Here is a 22,535-nt window from a genome sequence, read left to right as displayed (position 1 = left end):
GCCCAATAAATGACCATCAATCAAAACTAATAAAATATAAAACTAATTAAATTTGATAGTAGATTCACAGTATATGATTTAGTTTTTGAATAATACAATGGGCTAACTATTTAAGAGGAGATTTGTTTTCCATCCTTTAGAATTCAACTCCCAAACTAATTACATAGTTTTGAAAATTATACTTAATATATAAGTTCAAAAATTTAATTTTCATCCTTCCTAGATTCAACTTGAATCCAACTTTTATAATTATTGTAAGTTTGAGGATTTATTGTTAACACATTTTTAGAACTTTATAAATTCAATTGTTGCTATTGATATTAAAGTTTTAAGAATGTAATTATTTAGTTTATTATTTAAAGTATAAATAGCTGAAATAAATTCTATGAATACAAAAATATTCCTCAATAATTGAAATGAGACCAATCATATTACAAATTATTGGCAAAGTATATTAATAAATGACATTCTAAGGAAGCATTTATTATTATGGATTCTTTTATGACTTACAGTTCTTTTAAGGATTAGACAAAACATTCCTTGTTGGGTTCATCATAAATGTTATGCAATTAATGCTTAAATTAAACCCATCTCATACTTTCATAAATAATATTGAAGAGGGTAGATGATTTCATTGAGGTCAGTTTGTAAAATTGAAATTTTAAATCAAATACAAATACTTTTTAGTATGCAATCAAAAAAAATTTAATGGTTTTATTATATAAACAAAAAAAAAAAAAAGAAGAAAAAACAATTTGAATACGATGGGTTACTTTTACCCAAAGCTTTACTCAAGTCAGCCAACATATCAAGTCAACCAATATATCTATACATCCATGGTTATACAATATTCCAACGAGTCTAATGAACATTAATAATGAAACATTCAAACTAGGCTAACCAGAACCGTGACACAAAACTGTTTAAGAAACATGCATCTAGTTTGAGTTCTTCATCGATTTGTTCTCAGACACCACGGGATTCAGTACCTATGAACCTCTACTACATTCCACCTAAGTACATAATGACAGTATAAAAGGAGAAAAGAAAAGAAAAAAGGCTCACATCTCGTATACCAAAAAAGTAATGGTTGAAGCCAAAGAATACCCCTGATAATCCCACAACAGTGTGCTTCAAGAGAAGTTTCAACAAACAATCTTCTATGAATCATTTTGCAATATGATGAGCCATCAAACTTGTCTTTTGCCTTCCATACTTGATACCACTGTGACTGCAACTAAAATTTAACATGTGTTGAATGAATCAAAGTCTCCCATTGTAATTTTATGATGTCAATTCTTCATATTGTGCATGTTCAAGCATAGGTAGCAATCTAGACACCACATTTTGCAACATGATGTAATTTATTGACTTATTGTTTCTATCGACGTTCGATTTTGACATAAATGTAATATCTTGACATTCCAAGTTTTCACTAAACAGTTTATTCCAAAAGTCACGATCTTCATTGGTGTTTGCTTTCATCATAAGTTCTAGTACTTTTTCTAGGGTTGCAACACTCCTACCAGCACCACAGCCCATGGCTGTAGCAGCACCCACAGCATTGGCAATCGTTAGTGCATCAATGGTTGGCAAATTGTGTATATACCCATAAGCAATTGCTGCTACAAAGCTATCTCCACATCCAACAGTATCGACAACATTCACCTAATTCACAAACAAGATGAGCTTCATTTAGCACTTAGCTAAAAAGGAAAATTCAAGATACATTACCATATATTTGAAGCATTTGGACTTCATTAAGTTTCTAAGCAAAGTTAGAGCAAGCACAATTAACATCATTTCAGGCATTTATGGAGAGAACATAACTTACTTGTCGTCATACCATTTTGAGTAATAAAATGCATATCAAGACAACCTCAACAAAGCAATTCTGAGCATTACATTTGTTTTATCCAAATTCAAACCACTTTAATAGTGATCTCATCAAAATAATTCAAAGCCTAAAAGAAACCTAGGCTCAACACAAAAGTCAAAAGTTTGATGGGCCAACTTAGTCCAGCTTGTCAATTTTCTTTGGATTGGACTAAATCATATCTGCTTGTTTGGGCCATATTTTGGGTTAGTCGAAGTCGTGGGCCATTATCTAACCTAAAGACCAACTTAAAATTGAATTTTAGCTATAGTCAAAGACCATAGATGGTACTGAAGAAGAACATCAAAGAAGGTAAACGCTAATGGAATGATCATTAACGTGCCAAAGCAAAAGTAGGTCCATGCAACCTAAGTACGGGATGAACCAGTGTTCAGAATACATTTATGGTAAAAGTTAGAAATCCCTTTGGATTAGTAAGGATATATTGGTCTTAGGAAGTTTGTTAGTAGGAATTGGTCACGAATAAAAAGGAGTCGAGACAATGAAGTAGGGAACAATTGTGGATATTTAGTCTTGTGTGCACTTAGTGAGGCCCTAGCGATCAAGGAGTCAATTTTAGTTGTTTAGCAGTTTCAAGTTTGTTAGCTAAATTGCAGGAGAGTCTGCTAAATATAGAAAGTCCAGGAGATTCGGAAGCTGAGATTTGCGGGAGAGAAGGCGCAGCTTGAAAGAATATCATTGTTTAGTGAGACTTTTTGTAGGCTTCTTGTTTGCTATTATGTTCTTTGTAGGCTTCCATTTCGAAGACTTTTTGTAACTACTTTATAAGTATTATTTTGCATAGTTGGAGTCTCATTTTTAGAAGGGTTATCTCTTTTGTGGCTTGGTTTTGTATGTCCGTGCTAGTATTTTTTTCATTTTTTCACAACAAAAGTAGTTACTTAAGAAAAAAAAAAGAAAAAACATATACTAACAATCAAACATCCAAACACAACAAGAACAAAGAAGATGAACTGCACGGTGCACACTGCAACACTCTAATGAAAATGTCCACAACCAAAAGTCACAAACAATTCAAAGACATCAAGAAAATAAGCTGGAAAATAAAGTTGAGGGATTGGATGGAAGCATATGGAACATTGATCTAATACCTTGAATGCAGGTGCACAAGAGATGCTCGTCTTAGTTATCAAAATTGAACCTCTTGAACCCATTTTGACAATAACCCACTTTGTACGCACACCTTTTTTTAGCAACTCGTTACCTGCTAATATCGGATCCTGTATGCCTGTCAAGGACTCAACCTGCGAAATGAATTAATAATATATTCAATAGTAGATTTTTTAAAAAGAGAATGCATGTCTCTTTATTGATAAAAATATAAACAATAAGATAAAAGCTCATGGTACAAGAGGACTATACTGTGAGCAATTACAAAAATATAAATGGATCAAGAAGCGCACTCGAACATCTTAATTAGGTTGACACCCTGATGTAGAACATCTTCTATTCTTGATGTTTTTTTAAGTTCTTAAATGTTTCTTTAGCTATTTCTTAAGCTTCTTGATTTTAGCTAGGGCTTATCATTCTTGTATCTTGAGTTAGTTCTAAAATAACTAACTCAAATCAAAGTCAGTTTCCAAATTAACTAACTCCTAACAAATTCTTGTTAAACTTTCAGCCTATAAAAGGCTCCTCTTTTCATTAATAAAAGATATCTTGAAATATTTTCATAAGAAACTCCTAAGCTTTGCATCAATTGGTATTAGAGAGCTCGATCCTAGCTCACCCCATTCCAAAGAAACTTGGATCATCACCATTCCAAACCATGGATGCGGAAGCCTCCGTAAACCGACGCTTGTAGTTAGTGGAACAAGCTATTGAAGGACTCCGAAAAGGACAATCGGATGTGCAGCAATCAATAGTAGATTTGACTAACATTTTCACTCGATTTCATGTGTAGCTTTAGAAGAAGCAATTCAACCTCCAAGAAACCCAAGTTACAACAAATCAAGAACGGCAAGAAGTACCAAGAAACCAAGCTGCAGGCTGCAGCAAATCAAGAACGTCCAAGAAACCAAGTTGTTCACATCTACAACAATCGGCTCTATGGGGACAACTTACCAGGCTTCTTGTTAGATGATTCCGACTCTTCCGTGAAGAAAACTTGTTGAATATTCATCAAAAACCACAAAGAGGACTTGGTTTTCGACCATATTTTCAAGAAGATCAAAAAATAAGAATGAAGGTGGATCTTCCTACTTTCAATGGTCGAATGGACATGGAAAATTTATTGACTGGATCAAGAATGTAGAAAAAAAAAATTTGACTATGCCAATACACCTGAACACAAGAAAGTCCGATTAGTGGCTCTCAAGCTCTAAGGTGGCGCTAGTGCTTGGTGGGATCAATTACAAAATAACAAACGACTATTTGGTAAACAACCGATTAGAAGCTGGCCAAAGATGTTAAGACTCATGAAAAAACGATTCCTACCAATCAACTACCAACAACTACACTACAATCAATATCAACAATGTCACCAAGGCTCTCGAAATATCATGGATTAGACAGAAGAGTTCTATAGACTTGGCACTCGCCAACAACCTTCCTGAAACCAAACACCAACAAATTTCTAGATTTATTCATGAGTTACGGGATGAAATTAAAGATATTGTCAACTTACATCCACTTACTTTTCTTTCCGATGCTATTTCCTTGGCATCCAAGATTGAAAAAAGTGAGGAGATCAAGAAAACCAAGACCTTTCAAAGAAAGAACAGTGGGGGCAAACAACAAAAAACTAACCCCACTAACTCGTTTAAAAACTTTCAACAAAGAAGCTCATCCACACTTTCGCAGCCCATCAAGAAAGATGAAATTCCCCCAAAAAAATCCATCCACCAAACCAAGTGAAAATACTAGTAAAAAGAAGGTTGACAACATTTATAATCATCCTACTTTGGGTAAATGTTTCAGGTGCGGCCAACAAGGACATCTATCCAATGAGTGCCCTCAAAGTAGAACTTTGACAATTGAGGAAGGGCAAGAAGATGATTCAGAAGCCAACATCTATGAAGTTTTAACACCAAACGAGGGAGATCAATTATCTTTTGTAGTTCAAAGAATCCTTTTCACTCCAGCAGCTGATCGTATATCTCAAAGAAACTCTTTTTCATAATAAGATGTACCATTAATGGTAAAGTATGTCAAGTTATTATTGATAGTGGTAGCAGCGAAAATCTGGTATCTAAAAAACTTGTTTCTGCCCTAAATTTGAAAACTCAACCCTACCCAAATCCCTATAAGGTTAGTTGGATAAAAAGGGGGAGAAGCTACTGTTAGTGAGGTTTACACTATTTCTTTATCAATAGGACAGCACTATAAAGACCAAATATATGTGATGTTCTAGATATGGATGCTTGCCACATCCTTTTAGGACGCCCTTGGCAGTATGACAAAAATTATGTTCATAGGGGTACCATTGAGTTTGATTGGATGAGTCATCGTGTAGTTCTTTTACCTATAGGCAGCTCTCCCGAAACAAAACCTAACCCTAGCAAAGGGAAACAACTTTTCACGGTAATCAAAGGTAAAGAGTTCTTGCCATCAAATACAATACCTCTCTTAGCCTTTGTCATCAAAGGAAACGGCATTGCATCCACAGAAAATAACTTACCTATTGAGATAACTAACCTTTTAGCCAAATTCCCAAAAATCATAGAATCAACCACTTCTTTGCCACCTCTTAGAAATATACAGTACACTATAGACTTAATGTCCGGTAGCATCTTACCTAATCTGCCACATTATAAAATAAACCCTAGGGAGTACCAACTTCTACCTGAACAAATAGAAGAGCTCCTTAGCAAAGGTCATATCCAACCAAGCTTTACTTGCATCCAAAAAAGATGGTAGTCAGAGACTTTGTGTTGATAGTAGAGCCATAAACAAAATCACAATCAAATATAGGTTCCCCATCCCTCGTTTATCCAACCTCCTTGACCAATTGGGTAAAACCTCCATCTTTTCCAAAGTAGATCTCAAGAGTGCCTACCACCAAATTAGAATTAAACTAGGGGATGAGTGGAAAACAACCTTTAAAACCAATGAAGGGTTGTTTGAATGGTTAGTTATGTCTTTTGGTCTCTCAAATCCCCCTAGCACCTTTATGCGTTTAATGAACCAAATCCTCCAACCTTTTTTGAATCAATTCATTATGGTATACTTTGATGACATACTCATCTATAGCTCCTCTAAAGAAGACCACCTCAAACACATCCATTTACTTTTTACTATCTTACAAGAAAATGAGTTGCAAATTAACCTTAAAAAGTGTGAATTTTTGTGTTATAGCATTCATTTTCTTGGCTTTATCATAAATTGTAATGGTATTTCAATTGATCCTAAAAAGATCGATACTATTAGTTCTTGGCCTCAACCAAAAACTCCAAAAGATATTCAATGCTTTTTAGGCTTAACTTCCTTTTATAGAAGGTTTATAAGGAATTTCAGCACTATTGCAGCCCCCTCGATAAATTGTTTAAAAAAGGGTAGTTTCCAATAGGGACAAATTGAAGAAGACAGCTTCTTGCAATTGAAAAAAGCTTAGGCTAGCCCCCTTGTTTTAAAATTACCTAACTTTGATAAACCTTTTGAAGTCATTGTAGATGCCTGGAGTTTAGGAATATGAGCTATCCTTAGTCAAGAGGGCCACCCTTTAGAGTATTTTAGTGAAAAACTAGATATCTCTAGACAAAATTGGAGTACCTACGAACAAGAATTGTACTTGTTCTAAAACAATGGGAACATTATCAACTTGCTAATATTTTTATCTTGCTTACCGATCACTTTTCTCTCAAATTTCTAAATTCTCAAGAAAAAAACATTAGTAGAGTCCATACTCGATGGCTCCAATTCTCAACGATTTGATTTTGTGATTAAGCACACTTGAGGTAAGACTAATAAGGTTGCTAACGCCCTCAGCTGAAAAGGTATACTCCTCACCACCCTTCAATCTCAAATAATTGCCTTTGATCACCTTCCTACCTTATACCCCACTGACAGTGATTTTAGAATTATTTGGGAAGCTTGCTCTAATCATAAATATTGCAAAGACTACCACATTGTTAATGATTTTCTATTCAAAGGTGATGTTTTGTGTATACCTCATGCATCTCTAAGAAACATTTTGGCCGAGACAAAACATTGGCTACAATTTTTTCTAAATTCTTTGGCCACAACTTAATAGGGATGCCACTAACTTCATTAAGAGATGCTCTATTTGCCAGACCGCTAAAGGTAATTCTCAAAACACAGGTTTGTACACCCCTTTACCTACTCCTACTATTTGGGAGGATTTAGCTATGGATTTTGTCTTAGGCTTACCAAAAACTCAAAGGGGTCATGATTCAGTTTTTGTAGTCGTAGATCGTTTCAGCAAAATGGCTCATTTTATCCCTTTGCAAAAAGAACTTTTTATGCCTTGAATATTGCGAATCTATTTTTTCAAGTAATTGTTAGATTACATGGAATTCCTAAAACTATAGTTTTGGATCGTGATGTAAAGTCCTTGAGCCACTTTTGGAGATCCCTATGGAAGAAATTCGACACTAACCTACTATTTAGTACCGTTAGCCACCCCCAAACTCACCCCCAAACTAACGGCCAAACAAAGGTGACTAACCGCACTCTTGGCAACCTCATTCGATGTCTTAGCGGGGACAAGCCTAAACAAGAACCTAATATTGCCTCAAGCAGAATTTGCCTTCAACCACATGGCAAATCGCTCAACAGGGAAGTCTCCATTTGAGGTTATATATACTAGTCTCCCTCGGGTTACTTTCGATTTAGCTCATCTTCCCTCTGTTGTCAATGTCAGTATGGAGGTTGAAGCCATGGCTGACCGTATTTCCAAGCTACACCAAGAAGTAAAGAATCATCTAAAGCTCGCTAGTGACTCTTACAAAGCAGCAGCCAACTCTCACAAGTGTCTTAAGGAATATCAAGTGGGCGACCTTGTTATGGTGTACCTCCGCAAATCACGCTTCCCAGCAAGTGAATTCTAAAATGACCAACAAATGCATTGGCCCACTTCAAATATTGGAGACTCAGCCCCAACGCTTACCAATTAGATCTTCCAACTAACATGAGAATCAACCCATCACTCAACATTGATCTGTCTCCTTACCATGCTCCAGATTCCTTTTCCTTGGCTCCCTAATTTGCACTTGAGGATGAGTTTTTTCCTAGGGGAGGGGTTTGATGTAGAACATCTTCCATTCTTGATGTTTCTTTTAAGTTCTTAAATGTTTCTTTAGCTATTTCTTAAGTTTCTTGATTTTAGCTAGGGCTTATCATTCTTGTATCTGGAGTTAGTTCTAAAATAACTAACTCAAATTCAAAGTTAGTTCCCAATTTAACTAACTCCTAACAGATTCTTGTTAAACTTTCAGCCTATAAAAGGCTCCTATTTTCATTAATAAAAGATATCTTGAAGTATTTTCATAAGAAAGTCCTAAGCTTTGCTCACATCCTCGTAGTGCCATCATCATATCCATGGCCTACCAATAACAAAGCTAAATATAGCAAACAAAATCTACACAGCCTTGGCCATTAAAGGCAAACACAAGAGATGAAATAGTAGCAGAAATACAGGACTAAGAACAAAATACTAGAGAAACATAAACTTTGACAAAAATCTGCTAGGGTGGAGAAATGAAAACTAAATCTGCTAGGGTGGAGAAATGAAAACTCTCCAATTCAAATTGAGATCTTGAAGGCTAGCTAGCAAAGCACTATTTGAGAGAATACACCATGATGAGGCATTTCGACAGGCTACTTCATAACAAAGCACACCAATCTTGGGATTTGTCATGGAAGACCCGCTGGTTTCTTTCAAACCGAATTTCCGCCAAAAGAGCCTTTGATGCATTTAGCCAAAGAAGCTGAGAATGTTTGCTGAGGTGAGGCCCAATAAGAAGTTGCTGAAAGCTTGCTTTAATTTTATCACCATGCACCCAAGACGGACCAAAAAGAGAGAATAAATTTGCCCAGCAGCTACCTGAATAAAAGCACAAAAAGAAGAGATGGAGTCTTCTCCATGTTGATGGCATCACGGACATATGGAGGGAGAAAGTCAGCTTGAAGGCATTTTGTACTGTAAAACAGAAGAGACATTCAAGGAACCAATTGGCATTATCCAAATCAAAATATTCACTCTTCTAGGGCTCTTGGTTTTCCGAATGGCAACTCTTGTTGAACGGGAAAATGGAGATGGGTGGTTGGTGAGGGATTTCACAGTGAACAATCCATTTCCTGCTATTGACCAAGACCTTCCATGTATGTTGCTGACTACCTTATGCCAAAGAGTATCTTCTTCCATATAACGCCCTTCCCATTTTGAGAGGAGAGCCAATTTTTTTCCTTTTAGACCACCTAAGCCGAGACCCCCATCCACTGTAGATTTGTTAACAACTGACCATTTTACCAAATGGTTAATCTTGCTGCTACTATGCCCTTCCCAGAAAAAGATACTTAGAAAATGTTTCTTAGGAATAAAATCAATAAACCCTAGTTTCCTTTAACAAAGTTTTCCATTCTTCTTAAAGTCTTCAAGTAAAGAGAGGATATTCGGCTTCACTAAATCTCAATATTTCAAGAGAAACTCAGCTGAGAACCCATCAGGCCCTGGTGCTTTGCCTTTGGGTTTTTAACTGCTGCCAAAGTTTTCAAGGCTGTAAATGGAGCTGCAAGCTGTGTGTTCTGATTTGGGGTAATCATAGGCTAGTCAAAATTCAGGGGGAGTTGTCTCAAGCCAGGACTTTTCATGTACAGCTTTGCATAAAAGACTAGGACTGACCCTTCTATTTCTCAGAAGGAAAGTTGGCACATTTTGGTCGTAATCAAATTTCTTCTTTTCCTTGCTGCTACGAATTTATGAAAGAAACTAGTATTTTCATCTCCCAACCTTGACCAGTTCAGCTTACATGTCTGAATTAAACTCACCTCCTCCTTTTAAGGCCATGAAATCAGTCTTCAAGGAATTTCTGAGATTGTGCTTTTCATCCGACAACTGTAACGATTCAGCCATGTTGTCCCATCTCTAGATTTCCAATAAGAGCTCATTTTCCTTTCTCCTTTGCTTTTCCTGAAAATCCGCAAACCAATTCTTGACTGCCACTTTAACTTTTCATAATTTATCGCTAAGAAAGAAACCAGCCCAACCACTGAAGGTGCAACTTGTCCAAACTCTTTTGATTACTACACACAAGTTTTATCAGACAACCAACTATTGCAGAATCTGAAGGGGGAAGGGCCGTGGAACCAACTTGAGAACAAGAGGTTTGTTGGGGTTTGAATTTGACGGTATGGTAGAATTGGTATGGTTTGAGTTTGGGTTCGTTGAGGCACCTATAGCAACTCCGGGAGCCGCTATTTATTGCTGGAAATCCATTTGGAGGTTTGCCAGTAGTTGTTGCATCATGGCCTGAAAACACCATGTCAGACGATTCGCCACTCTCAACTCCGGGATAGTGACCGGTAGCCGGGTTAGAGAAATTTGTCGGTCTGGTCGGGACGAATGAGTGATGGCTGTGTACTGCCGGTGAGCAGTGGGTCCCAGAGAAGGGTTGGTTGTTGACGGAAAACAGAAGCTGCTTGAATGAGGTTTTGTCTCCGCCAGAATTAGGCTGATCGTTGACAGAAACAGACACCAGAGATACTCGTTGACGGCAGCTTAAATGGCGGCGGCGACGGCAGACAGTCCAGTGGCCACCGCAGCTGTAATATTATGGTTTCCCACTTGTTGTTCTTCTACCATGACGGCCAGGGTTTTGTTAACCATGATAGCTAGGGTTTTTTATCCATGTGTTTGATACCATATAAAAATTAATCAAAGAAGAAGAAAGAAGAACACTGGGTATACGTGGAAAACCCTAGTTTAGAAAGAAAAAATCACGATACGAGTCTTTTGTATATTTTTCTTATTATCAAAAGAACACAGGGGGTGAAATATTTATAGGCCATCATGAACCTTGACGAAAAAGAAACTAAACAAGGGTATGAAGATTACACAAATACCCTTAGTACAATTATTTTCAACAATTATAAATATATATTTATGACATAAATTGCTTACCATAGACTAGATGAAGGCATTTTTTTGACATGCTTAAATTGCAACTGAATAAAGGTTATATTTAAATAAATTAACAAGTCTACCTCATCAGAAGTTAAAAGCAGAGCGTCACTCATCCTCAAGAAATGGTTTAAAGCACTTCTTTCATCAGGAGTACCAACAGACAAGCTCTTTCCACGTGGTCCAGGATCAAAAAAGATCGATGTTCCAACCTCCAATGCATAATCCACAATTGAAATAATGAGGTTAGGGGAGAGCTCATCAAAGCCATAACCATTACAAAATAGGACCTTCGACCGTCTAACAGTAATTTTAACTCCTTCAGATAGTTCAGTAATCCAACTGAAAGCAGGCTCCTTAGTGAAATCAGCTCGACTGAAAGAAAAGAGAAGAAAAGCCTCAACAAAAGCCAATAACAAGCACTACAAATGATTTGATTTTTTTTTCCTTCTTTTTTTTTGTTTTTCCATTTTTGCAAGGGGCAGGAATGGGCTGGTCGTGCAAATGTTATGTGAGATTAATTAGAATATGTAGAAGTAATCTAAACAACCATAATTATCCCAAAAGAATACCACAAAATGGAGAATCATGTCAACAAGGATGTACATCTTTTTAACACAAAGGAAAACCTATTTTAAATCACTTAATATGCAATTCTTTTTTTTTTTTTCTTTTCTTCTTTTGGCTTGTACCTGCAAAAGCCATGTCTTTGTAAGGGATCCACCAGAACCCAACATAGAAGAGTCTCATAGGAGGTCTTTGACCTAACGCCACAACTAGCATCACTCATTCCAACTGTAGAAATTCCTTCCTCATGAAGTACATCAAGAAGAAATTGGCCATAGATTTCATTTCCCACATGACCAATTGTCGCACAACGAAGTCCCAATCTAGCTGCCGCTATTGCCATATTGCAGTTGCCGCCAGCTTCCCAATAACACTGGCATACAGAACCATATACTCGAGTTAAGTTGATTAATACAAGTAATGAAGACTATAATAATGTATTTTTTTAGAACACAACACTAAATGGCAAAATACGTGTGTGCTTGGCCAAGAAAAACTTGAAATCTGAGACTGTGAAACATAACAGTAGCTATTTTAAGTCATCTAGAAAAGTCAGCTCACAGCCCCTAAGAAACATTTATTACTCTTTTCCAATTAAATTGGCTATTGGTCAAGTATGATCATGTTAACTGTGTCAACTTTACATGAATTTTTCTCTGACCCAAAGAAATTTTCCAATTGTCTCTACACTTCGCCTTCCTATCTCATAGAGCATGCCTGCCTGATTAAATCAGAATTTGCAAAGTTCATTGAGGCAACCATACATCATTGAAAGTATAATTTGCTATTCCTACATTTTCTGTTTCTATGGATTCTGGTGTCCTGTAGGTTAGATATGCTATACCCAATAGTTAGTTTATGAGGGGTCTAGAGTCTTTGAAAACCAACCTTCCTACCGAGCCAATACCTGGTAGAGTTAGGATTATCTACAACATTTCCAGATAGAAAATGCATGAAATTGATGGAAAACCATTTTGTAACTATTGAAGAAGCATAGCAAGGAACATAAAGAAATATGCAGTAAACAATAGTTTAAGGTAAAGCTTGTATGTTGTATAAAGAAATTTTTAAAATAATATTGATGAAACAATGAAGAGATATATGATCAGAAGTAGAGAGAATGGAGTTATCTAAAATCTAAAGCCATTGGTTCTATGTCAGTTCAAGAACCACCCTAGGATTGTATCGGAGAAACCTGCAAGCAAATCCCTTTTAAAATGACTATGTTGTTTATCTTGGGACTTTGGAATTTTGGTTCATCGAAAGAAACTTTCAGAAAAGCTAACCCCTGCATTTCTTGTTCCAAAAAGAAAAGGAAAACTAAAGAAGAAGAAAAAAAAAGCTAACCCATGCAGGCCGAGAGTGAGTTAAAACTCATTATTTGGAAAGTTTTTTTGTTGGAATTAGTGGGCTTGGCCCCTAGGGTATTTATAGAAAGACTATGGAAATATTTACCCTAATTCCTAAATCTTTTCTTTTTTTATTCCCTTGTGTATTCTATTTATTCTCTCTCATTGTACCTATTGTAAAATGTACCGATACTCGGGTTTCTACATAAATTTGTGTGTTCTTTGTCTCTACTTTCAATATGGTATCAGAGAATCCTTTAGTCTCGTTAGTATTGATGGTAAGAATCCTTGGATACTGGACTCTGGTGCCACAGATCATTTAACCGGTTCCTCTGGACACAGTCCTACTTTCCGTGTGCTGGGAATGAGAAGATAAGAATTGATGATGTCTCCTTGGCTCCTATTGTCGGAAAATGGCAGATTTCTCTTTTTGACGGGTTCCCATTACACAATGTGTTTCATGTGCCACGAATTTCATATAATCTTCTGCCGATTAGCAAGTTTACTCGTGGATTAAACTGCAAAAGCAACATTCTTACATGATTCTGTTTCTTTTCAAAACCTGAGCTCAGGGAGTTGGATTGGCACTGCCCAACACAATAGGGGTCTTTACTTGCTTGATGATGATGCCTCCTCTAGTAGTATTTCTAGGACAACTCTTTTATCTTCTCTTCCTACTTTACCACTTCTGAAAAAGACCTTATATTGTGGCATTTCCATTTATGTCATCCCAACTTTAAATATATGAAATATCTATTTCCTCATCTCGTTTCTAAAGTTGATGTTTCTTCCTTATCTTGTGATGTGTGCATACAAGCTAAACAATACCGAGTCTCGTTTCCCTCGTAACCCTATAAGCGAACCCATTTTACTCTTGTCCATAGTGATGTTTGGGGACAATCCAAGGTCACTACCTCCTCTGGGAAACGATAGTCCTTCATTGATGACCATATTCATCTTACTTGGGTTTTCCTTATCTCCGACAAATCTAAAGTTACCTTCACATTCTGGGACTTCTATCACACCATAGAAACGCAAATCTAAAGTTACCTTCACATACAAAGATTGCAATCTTGCGGAGTGATAATGGTTATGAGTTTCAAAACCACTCTCTTAACGAGTTTTTATCCTCTAAAGGAATTCTTCACCAAAGTTCTCGTGCTTACACCCCCAACAAAATGGGGTTGCCGAACAAAAAATCGTCACCTTTTGGAAGTTGCTCGTTCCCTTGTGTTGTCCACTTCTCTTCCTTCCTATCTCTGGGGTGATGCCATTCTCACTGCCGCTCATCTCATCAAACCACATGCCTTCCCATGTCCTTCACTTCCAGACACCATTAGATTGCCTCAAAGAATCCTATCCCTCCACTAGTCTCATCCCTGATGTTCCCCTTCAGGTGCTCGGACGCACTACCTATGTCCATAGCCATGGTCCTGATAAAACTAAATTTACCCTAGGGTTCAAGCCCGGGTGTTTGTTGGGTATCCTTTGCACCAACGAGGCTATAAATGCTTCCAACCATCTTCACATAAGTACTTTGTTACCATGGATGTCACCTTTATTGAAGATTGTCCTTTTTTTTCCATTAGCCTACTTCAGGGAGTGTGAGTGAAGAGTCTAACTATATGCTTCCCTTAGAGTCTACTTGTCCTATTGTGACCTTACCAGACCCTAGCCCTTACAGTAGAGTCCTACCAACAAATCAAGTTCCTTGGAAAACCTAGTATAGGAGGAATCTCAGAAAGGGAGTTAAGTCTCTTGTTGTTCAGAAGGCTCCAGTCCAGGATTTTGAACCAATAAGAAATCAAGGTATGACTGATTCCATTAACTCACATAGTAATAATAGAATGAGTGAGAATGACAGGTCTGAGACGAATTCAATTGACTCACATACCGACAATAAGGCAGATGAAAATGACGGGTCCAGACAACTGTTCTAGAAGATATGTGTGAGCAAGGCAGTATTGATGGGGTCATAATAGATGGAGAGGATAGGATTGATGAGAACGAGGTTTTTGTTGAACATACTAAAAATGAAACTAAGTCACACCATTCTAGAAATACTAGTAACTGTGATCCATTTATTGATCTTCTTATTGCACTAAGGAAAGGTACTAGGTCCTGTACAAAGCACTCCATATCTAATTATGTGTTATACGAGAATCTCTCACCTCAGTTCAGAGCTTTTACTGCTAGTCTTGACTCTATCACAATACCCAAGAGTATCCACCTTGCCTTAGAGTGTCCGAAGTGGAAAGTCGCTGTCATGGAAGAAATGAGATCCCCGGAAAAGAACAAAACCCGGAATCTCTGCACTCCCTAAGGGACACAAGACTGTTGAATGCAAATGGGTGTTTACACTCAAGTACAGAGCAGACGGTACAATTGACAGACATAGCCCAGACTAGTTGCAAAAGGGTTCATTCATACCTATGGGATTGACTACTTTGAGACTTTTTCTCCTGTTGCAAAGTTGAACATATTATAGTTTTGTTGTCTGTTGCAGTGAATAAAGATTGGTTCTTACATCAACTTGATGTTAAGAATGCATTCTAGAATGGGGATCTTAAAGAGGAAGTGTATATGAGTTCGCCTCTAGGATTTGAAGCTCAATTTAATAATCAGGTTTGCAAGCTTCGGAAGTCCTTATATGGGTGGAAACAATCACCAAGAGCGTGGTTTGACAGATTTTTCACTTCATCAAGTCTTAAGGGTACAATCAGGGGCACTCGGATCACACCTTGTTCACTAAAGTCTCCAAGGTAGGGAAAATTGCAGTATTGATTGTCTATGTCGATGACATTGTGCTATCGAGGATGGTACTGATGAGATTGTTCAACTAAAGAAGAAGATGGGATTTGAGTTTGAAATCAAGGATTTGGGAAATCTAAAATATTTCCTTGGAATGAAGGTGGCTAGATCTAAAGAAGGCATCTTCGTGTCTCAGAGAAAATACGCCCTTGATTTGCTAACCGAGACAGGCATATTGGGATGTCGTCCTGTTGACACTCCTATTGAATTGAACTGTAAACTAGGAAACTCTGATGATCAAGTTCCAGTTGATAAAGAACAATATCAGCGTCTTGTAGGTAAATTAATTTACTTATCCCACACTCGTCCTAATATTTCCTTTGTTGTGAGTGTTATCAGGTAGTTTATGCAAGCTCCCTATGAGAAACACATGAAAGCTGTCAATAGAATTTTGAGATACTTGAAAACAACACCTGGTAAAGGGTTGATGTTTAGAAAGACAGCTAGAAAGACCATTGAGGCAATCACTGACTCGGACTGGGCAAGATCTGTTGTTAACAGAAAATCTACCTCCGGTTATTGTACCTTTGTTTGGGGCAATCTTGTAACTTGGAGGAGTAAGAAACGAAGTGTTGTGGCCAAAAGCAGTGCTGAGGCCAAATACCAAACCATGATTTTGGGAATATGTGAGGAAATTTGGCTCCAAAAAGTCATATCTGATCTTCAACAAGAATGTGAGACACCATTGAAGCTTTTCTGTGATAATAAAGCCGCTATTAGTATTGCTAACCCTGTTCAACATGATAAAACTAAACATGTTGAGATTGATCGACATTTCATCAAAGAAAGACTTGACAGTGGAAGCATATGCATTCCGTACATCCCTCGAGCCAACAGGTTGCTGATGTTCTCACCAAGGGGCTTCTCTGACCAGACTTCGACTTTTGTGTTAGCAAGTTAGGCCTCTACGTCCCAACTTGAAAGGAAGTGTTGGAATTAGTGGGCTTCGCCCTTAGGGTATTTATAAAAAGATTATGGAAATATTTACCCTAGTTCCTAAATCCTTTCCTTTTTTATTCCCTTGTGTATTCTATTTATTCTCCCTCATTGTACCTATCGTAAAATTTATCATAAAATAATAAGAAGAAAAATATCGTGGTTTTTCTCCCGATACTCGGATTTCGACGTAAATTTGTGTTCTTTGTCTCCGTATTTTACATGAGAGTTTTTACTTTAGTTTGAAATAGCTTTAAAGGTAGCCTTAACGCTGTAACTAGATGTAGGAGTAGAGACATAGTATATGGCTTTAAACCTAAAGCATCATTAGTAGAACTAGCCACAACTTCTTTGACACATGTACTTTCACCATAGATTCACTACACTGAAGTCCTCATCAGGAAGGGAGATGTTGAAGGACAGTAAGGCTATAGCTAAACTAAGTCATTACAAGAAAGTGGCACCAGAGAGAAGGCCTACCCTTTTACAGGAAAGCCTCCTCAGCTCTTTTTATTCTACGCTATGAAGTCGTGGCCAAAGAGCTTGTTGGGTGGGGTTTCCTTTTTCAATGATAGCATGCCTGGTCTTCTCCTTTCGCTTGGTAAAGAAAGGGTTACAAAACCGTAGGCAGCAAATAGGATCGTTATTATAGCGAAATAGATAGCTATCCCTACAAACTACAAAAGGTAAAAAGGTTTGGTCTAGAATCCTAAGGAATTACAACTGACCACTCTCTTTTCAACATTGTCGCAGCAACATTGTCTATGGTATGAAAAGATCCAGCCTTAATTCACTGAATTGTATACACATTCAACTTAAAACCCATCTGTTAAACCTCCCATTGTAAATGTATATGCTAGAAGGGAGAGACAAGGGCAAGGAAAAGTAGTTATTTTAGCAATTATTATATTTGAATTCTATATTGTGTGTTAGGGAGTTATGAGTTTTTAACTTCCTTTCTCAGCTTTATGGTTATATATGTACGAGTTATTTTGAAAAACAGCGTGTGTTTTTGTGAAGTTAGTGTGGAGAGATTGTGACCCTCTCCAATGAGTCATGGTTGATAGGTTATACATTCTCACTAGAGAACTATAAGTAAATAAAGGACACCCATCACCATCGTGCACTAAGAAAAAGTCTACATTCTCCAGTCTCTACAAGCATGGAGACTGGAGATAGGTTCTGACCCTCTCCAATTGATCATGGTTTTTAGGTTGTAAATTCTCACTAGAGAACTATAAGCAAATAAAGGATACCTATCACCATCGTGCATTAAGAAAAAGTCTTCACTTTCCAGTCTCTACAAGCCTTAAATGATGATCGCACTTCAATTGATGTATTGAATAATACCACAAGGGAAATTATCTAAGTGCCAAAAAGTACACCCAGCACCCATTTATATAGGCTGTCAAAACAACATGGGGGGAAAAACAGGGGCTCCTTGTAAACCCAGGTTAACTATCAGCTTATAATAAAGCTGTAAGATACAACTAAGAAGGGCAAAACCTCAAAGCAAAGAATTATCCAACTTAAACAAGAAACACCACAAAGAATTACAAGAACCAATCCAAGAAAGAACAAGAACCCCAAGAACAACCTAAAGACAAACTAAATGCTAGCAAGACTACAAAACTACAAACCAAACATCACCTAAAATCCTCATCCACATAAACATCAGTTTATTGAGATGATAACGTTAATGAGGCAGCAGCATTTACAAACCTTATCAGGAGGCGAGGAGGACAACCGCTCCATATAAGCCCGTCGTTCATCGTCATTTTCTGGAGGTAAACTAGGAACATTAAGCACAATATCCACGCAAAGATTTCCAAGAGTAGCAACATCAATATCCTTCGAACTCGCACTCCTGAATTTAGGAACCGCAACGCACTCATTCGAGAAATTGAAAGAGTTGGGGTAATGCTTAGGCTCCGATACTTGAAGCTTCTTGCAACAGAGAAAACCTCGAGTGGGTTTTGAAGGAATTGAAGGATGAAGCCCCAAATTGGGCTGGAAGGGTGTAGGAAAAGGAAGTCCAGTGAAACAACGGAGTGAAGATTGGAAAGAAATGGCGGATAGCGGCATTCGGACAAAGGTTGAAGACGATTAGAGAAGGAATTAGCGAAATGGGTATGTGGTTATTTATTAAGCAAGAAGATGAGAAGGAAGAAGAAACGGTGGGAATTTCAAGCTCTGCATATGGAAAAACCAGTAAAAATGATTCAGAGAAATGGGTTCTTTGGGAATTTATTCCTATGGCCACTCAAAGCTTCATTTTTCAAATGGGTAATGCAGAGTGAAAGGGACTCTCTTACAAAAGTTGCTGTTGGATTGTTTATTGTTCAAAAGAGTTTTTGTTTATTTGCAATGGCGAGAGCCAAGAGCCAACATCCCTTGTGCCCTCAATTCAATCCAACGGAACAGTAAGATATCTTTTTCTTTTTTCTTTTTTCTTTTTTTTTTTTTATTTCATTTTCCTATTGTAGATCAACTAATTCTTGGAGACAATTTATCTAATTTTCTATTATTCAAGTTATTTCTTTAATTTCAATTTTAATATGATCATAATATTAAATTTTCGTTCATGAATAAATATTTGTATGAATATTTTTAAATTTTCATGAATTCAATTCAATGTTAGTCTGAATGATAAATGGGTATTTCTATTAAAAATCCATAAAACATAAATAAAAAAATTAATAATAAATAACAAAATGTTTAATAATATAAGTATCATGTAAAAGTAGTTCTAACTCAAGAGAGGTTCTAATCCACCATCTTCGTAATTATTGTACTAGAAAAATCAAACTCTATCTAACTCAATCATAATCAATTAAATAAGCATATTGTTAGATAGAAAATAAAAAGAAAATAAGAATATTTTCACATAAAAAAAACTATAGTAAACAAAGAAAACATCGTCCTTTATTGAAAAACAAAAACATTATTCTTTTATACTTTTATCCCTTGCAAAAAGAAAAGAAAGGTATTTACTTCCTAGTGGGTTATCAACTTAGGGTATTTAGTGGTTGCTTATAGACTTGATTATCACCTAATTATGATATTTTATCAAAATTAAAATTACATGTGGTTGGATGGATTCCATGCCTTCTTAAACTTTTTCTAATAACAACTTGTTAGTAAAGAAAAAAAAAAGAATCCGTAGCTTAAGAGCACTTGGAATACCAACTAAAAATTGGTAGAGTAGGTTGTTACAGTGCACTCCATGTTTGTGAACACAAACTATATCAGTGGTGTGTACATTTATTTATAACTTATAATTAAATAGTAAAGTCAAATTTATTTCAAATTTCTCACTCATTTTCTCTTTTCTTATTTGCTACATGCTTATTATTTTCTATCCACACAAAATAGTTAAAATTTTAAACCATTATAACCAAATCACTGAAGTAGTTTTTATCTAGATACTAACTATTGTAACCAATTAACTACACTAACAAAAACTATCATAATCAACTCAATATTTCAAATGTTGATTTTAAATTAATAACCTTGGAAGAGAATGGAAAAGAAAAAACGGAACACAATTCATTAATTTACGTATATACTTTCTCTAGTTGTTGTTTGCTATTTCATTCGTTTTAATAGTAGTTATTGTTTTTTGAATTTCCTAGCATTACTTCAACACAATTCATTAATTTATGTACATGCTTTCCGTGGTTGATTTGTGCTATTTCATTCGTTTTATTAGTAGTTATTGTTCCTCTAAATTTCCTAACATTACTTTCCCTTTCGATTGATGCATTTCCTTTTTAGAAGTCTCTTAATGAAATATTTGTCACTAGGGAACTTCTAATTTGTAATGTCTCAAAATAAGTAATTTTAAGTTCATTATCCTAAGTTAAATTTTGGCAATTATTGAAATTGTTTTTGGGTGTTATATGATTTAATTGTGGAAATTCTTGATTTCTAGAAATTAGAATTAATTAGATATTTTGGGAAAATATCTAATTAATTGAATTTGGAATTAATGTTTGATTTGGTTTGCTTTTTTTTAAGTAGTTTGGGTTGGGAGATTTGTAGTTGAGAGAATTTTGAATAATTATTTGGGATTAAAATAATATAATTATTTGAGATTGGTTTATTTATTTTAGAAGGAGATAGTTTATTTATTTTAGAAGGAGAAAGTGATGTGATTGGTTGAGAGAGAGAAGTATTGATTTTATTTTGTAGAAAAGTTAAAAAGAAGATTTGACGACTTTAAATGAAGAGAGAGAGTAGGAGATTTTAAATGAAAAAGGAGTAAAGAAGGAGAAAATAAAATAATAATAATTTTTATATTATTATTATTTCATTAAATAGCTCCTTGGAAAACGTGACAATATTCATCATCTTCTACACAAACCCTAGTATTACAAAGAAAGAAAAGAATCCTAGCTGCCCTTGTCGCTGCCACCTTCCTCCGGTCAACAGCCACCTCAGGTTGTCGTCCGTTGTCGTGTCCCACCCCGTTACGTCGATCATCCGCGTGAACCGAGCCGACAGCCATCTTTCAATCGCGCTCTCCTTCTCATCAACCGTTTTGTCGTGTCATTCTGTCTGTAGTCGCCGATCGTCATGTCTTGCCGTCCTCCATCGTTCTGTCGTCACAAGTCGTACATCTCAGATCAGCCGTCTCGTTGCTCCTTCATCGACACCATTCGAAGAGTCGATCGTGCGCAGTCCGAGCCATGTACGCCCCAACCCGAGCCGTTGACCCGCGCAAGCCGCTTCTAGCCTCAGTCGAGCCACCCTTCGCACGTGAGTCGCACCCGAGTCGTCCCAGCCGTTTTCCCTCCCTCAGCCAAGCCGCCTAGCCAATTGTTCCCCTAGCCAAGTCGTTTGAGGTGCAAGCTTGCTTTTAATCCTATTTAACCTATTTTGGTAAGTTTTGATTGGATTTTTTGCATACCCAACAAATTTTGAGTTTGGATTCTAAATATTTAATTTAGATTAAGTTGGTTAAATTTTTAGCTTGGAAATCGTGAGCTATGGAACTTTGTCCTAAATTAAGGTTGAGTTGGATCCGACCTCAACTTTAGGTAAGTTGAATTAACTAGATTTTTGGATCCTAACTTAACTGCAAGTTAAGTTGTCATCTTAGTATTTTATCCTTACTGTTTGGGATTTTCTTGTCATCTTAGTATTTTATCCTTACTGTTTAGGATTTTCTTGGGAATCTTGACTTTGCTGTCAGGAGTGTATTTCTATGAATTAAGCTAATCTTCAAATAATAGGTCACTACTAGAAAAAGACCCTTTCTTAATGGTTGGTTTTTTCTTTTCTTGACGGTTTTTGGTAAAAACGTTAAGAAATGGGTGGTTTAATAGGAAAACCGTTAAGAATTTTGATGAAAAGGCGGAGGGGAGGCAATTTTTAGAATTCTTGATGGTTTTAAACCGTCAAGCAATATGAACGTTTTTCTTGATTGTTATAAACTATCAAGGATTATCTTCTAAATTCTTGACGTTTTTAAAAACATCAAGATTTATTATAAAATCGACATTCTTGACGTTTTTCAAACGTCAAGAAATATCGATTACATTCTTGACATTTTAAAAACGTCAAGAAATATCGATTAAATTAAACTCAGTCCTCTGTCGTTTTCGTCGGTTCGCACCCCACCGTTTACCTAGTCGTCAACATTTAGATTCACCATCGTTCTCCCTTCGTCGGTGTTCGTGCAATCAACGCCTATCGCGCGAGGTTGTTCTATTTCGCGTTTCTTCCAGTTGTCGTTGCGTACAAACTAGCACCTCTGCCCTCTACTCACTCCGATCAATTATTCCGAATATAAGTAAGGTTTGGTTTAATTGATTAATTCATTGTTGGTGTTTGATTATCCATAACTAGGCTATCACTCTTTTTGGATTCTTTTTCTTAATTAATCAATAAA

The 22,535-nt window shown here is 36.5% G+C and overlaps 1 protein-coding gene across 1 annotated transcript; it reads right to left on the bottom strand.

Annotated features, from left to right (window-relative positions):
- Window positions 1-808: 808 nt before the first annotated feature.
- On the bottom strand, window positions 809-19,054 carry LOC103492613 (fructokinase-1). Its single transcript, XM_008453041.3, has 5 exons — window positions 18,362-19,054; window positions 11,669-11,916; window positions 11,060-11,351; window positions 2,989-3,141; window positions 809-1,668 (listed from the first exon to the last, which is right to left on the bottom strand). Exons 1-5 carry the CDS (start codon window positions 18,722-18,724, stop codon window positions 1,285-1,287), a joined length of 1,440 nt encoding a protein of 479 aa, XP_008451263.1. The 5' UTR covers window positions 18,725-19,054; the 3' UTR covers window positions 809-1,284.
- Between the last annotated feature and the right edge of the window lie 3,481 nt (window positions 19,055-22,535).

This window comes from Cucumis melo, chromosome 1, assembly GCF_025177605.1.
Source record: "Cucumis melo cultivar AY chromosome 1, USDA_Cmelo_AY_1.0, whole genome shotgun sequence".
Lineage (NCBI taxonomy): Eukaryota > Viridiplantae > Streptophyta > Magnoliopsida > Cucurbitales > Cucurbitaceae > Cucumis > Cucumis melo.
This window is presented reverse-complemented; position numbering and strand designations above follow the sequence as displayed.

Excerpts from the sequence above, each read along its gene's own strand:
- LOC103492613 (XM_008453041.3), bottom strand. The coding sequence starts at position 18,724 with ATGCCGCTATCCGCCATTTCTTTCCAATCTTCACTCCGTTGTTTCACT. Across the intron at positions 3,142-11,059 it reads TGCTTTTAACTTCTGATGAG|GTTGAGTCCTTGACAGGCAT; the intron begins GTAGACTTGTTA and ends TTCATTTCGCAG. Across the intron at positions 1,669-2,988 it reads CTTGTGCACCTGCATTCAAG|GTGAATGTTGTCGATACTGT; the intron begins GTATTAGATCAA and ends TTTGTGAATTAG.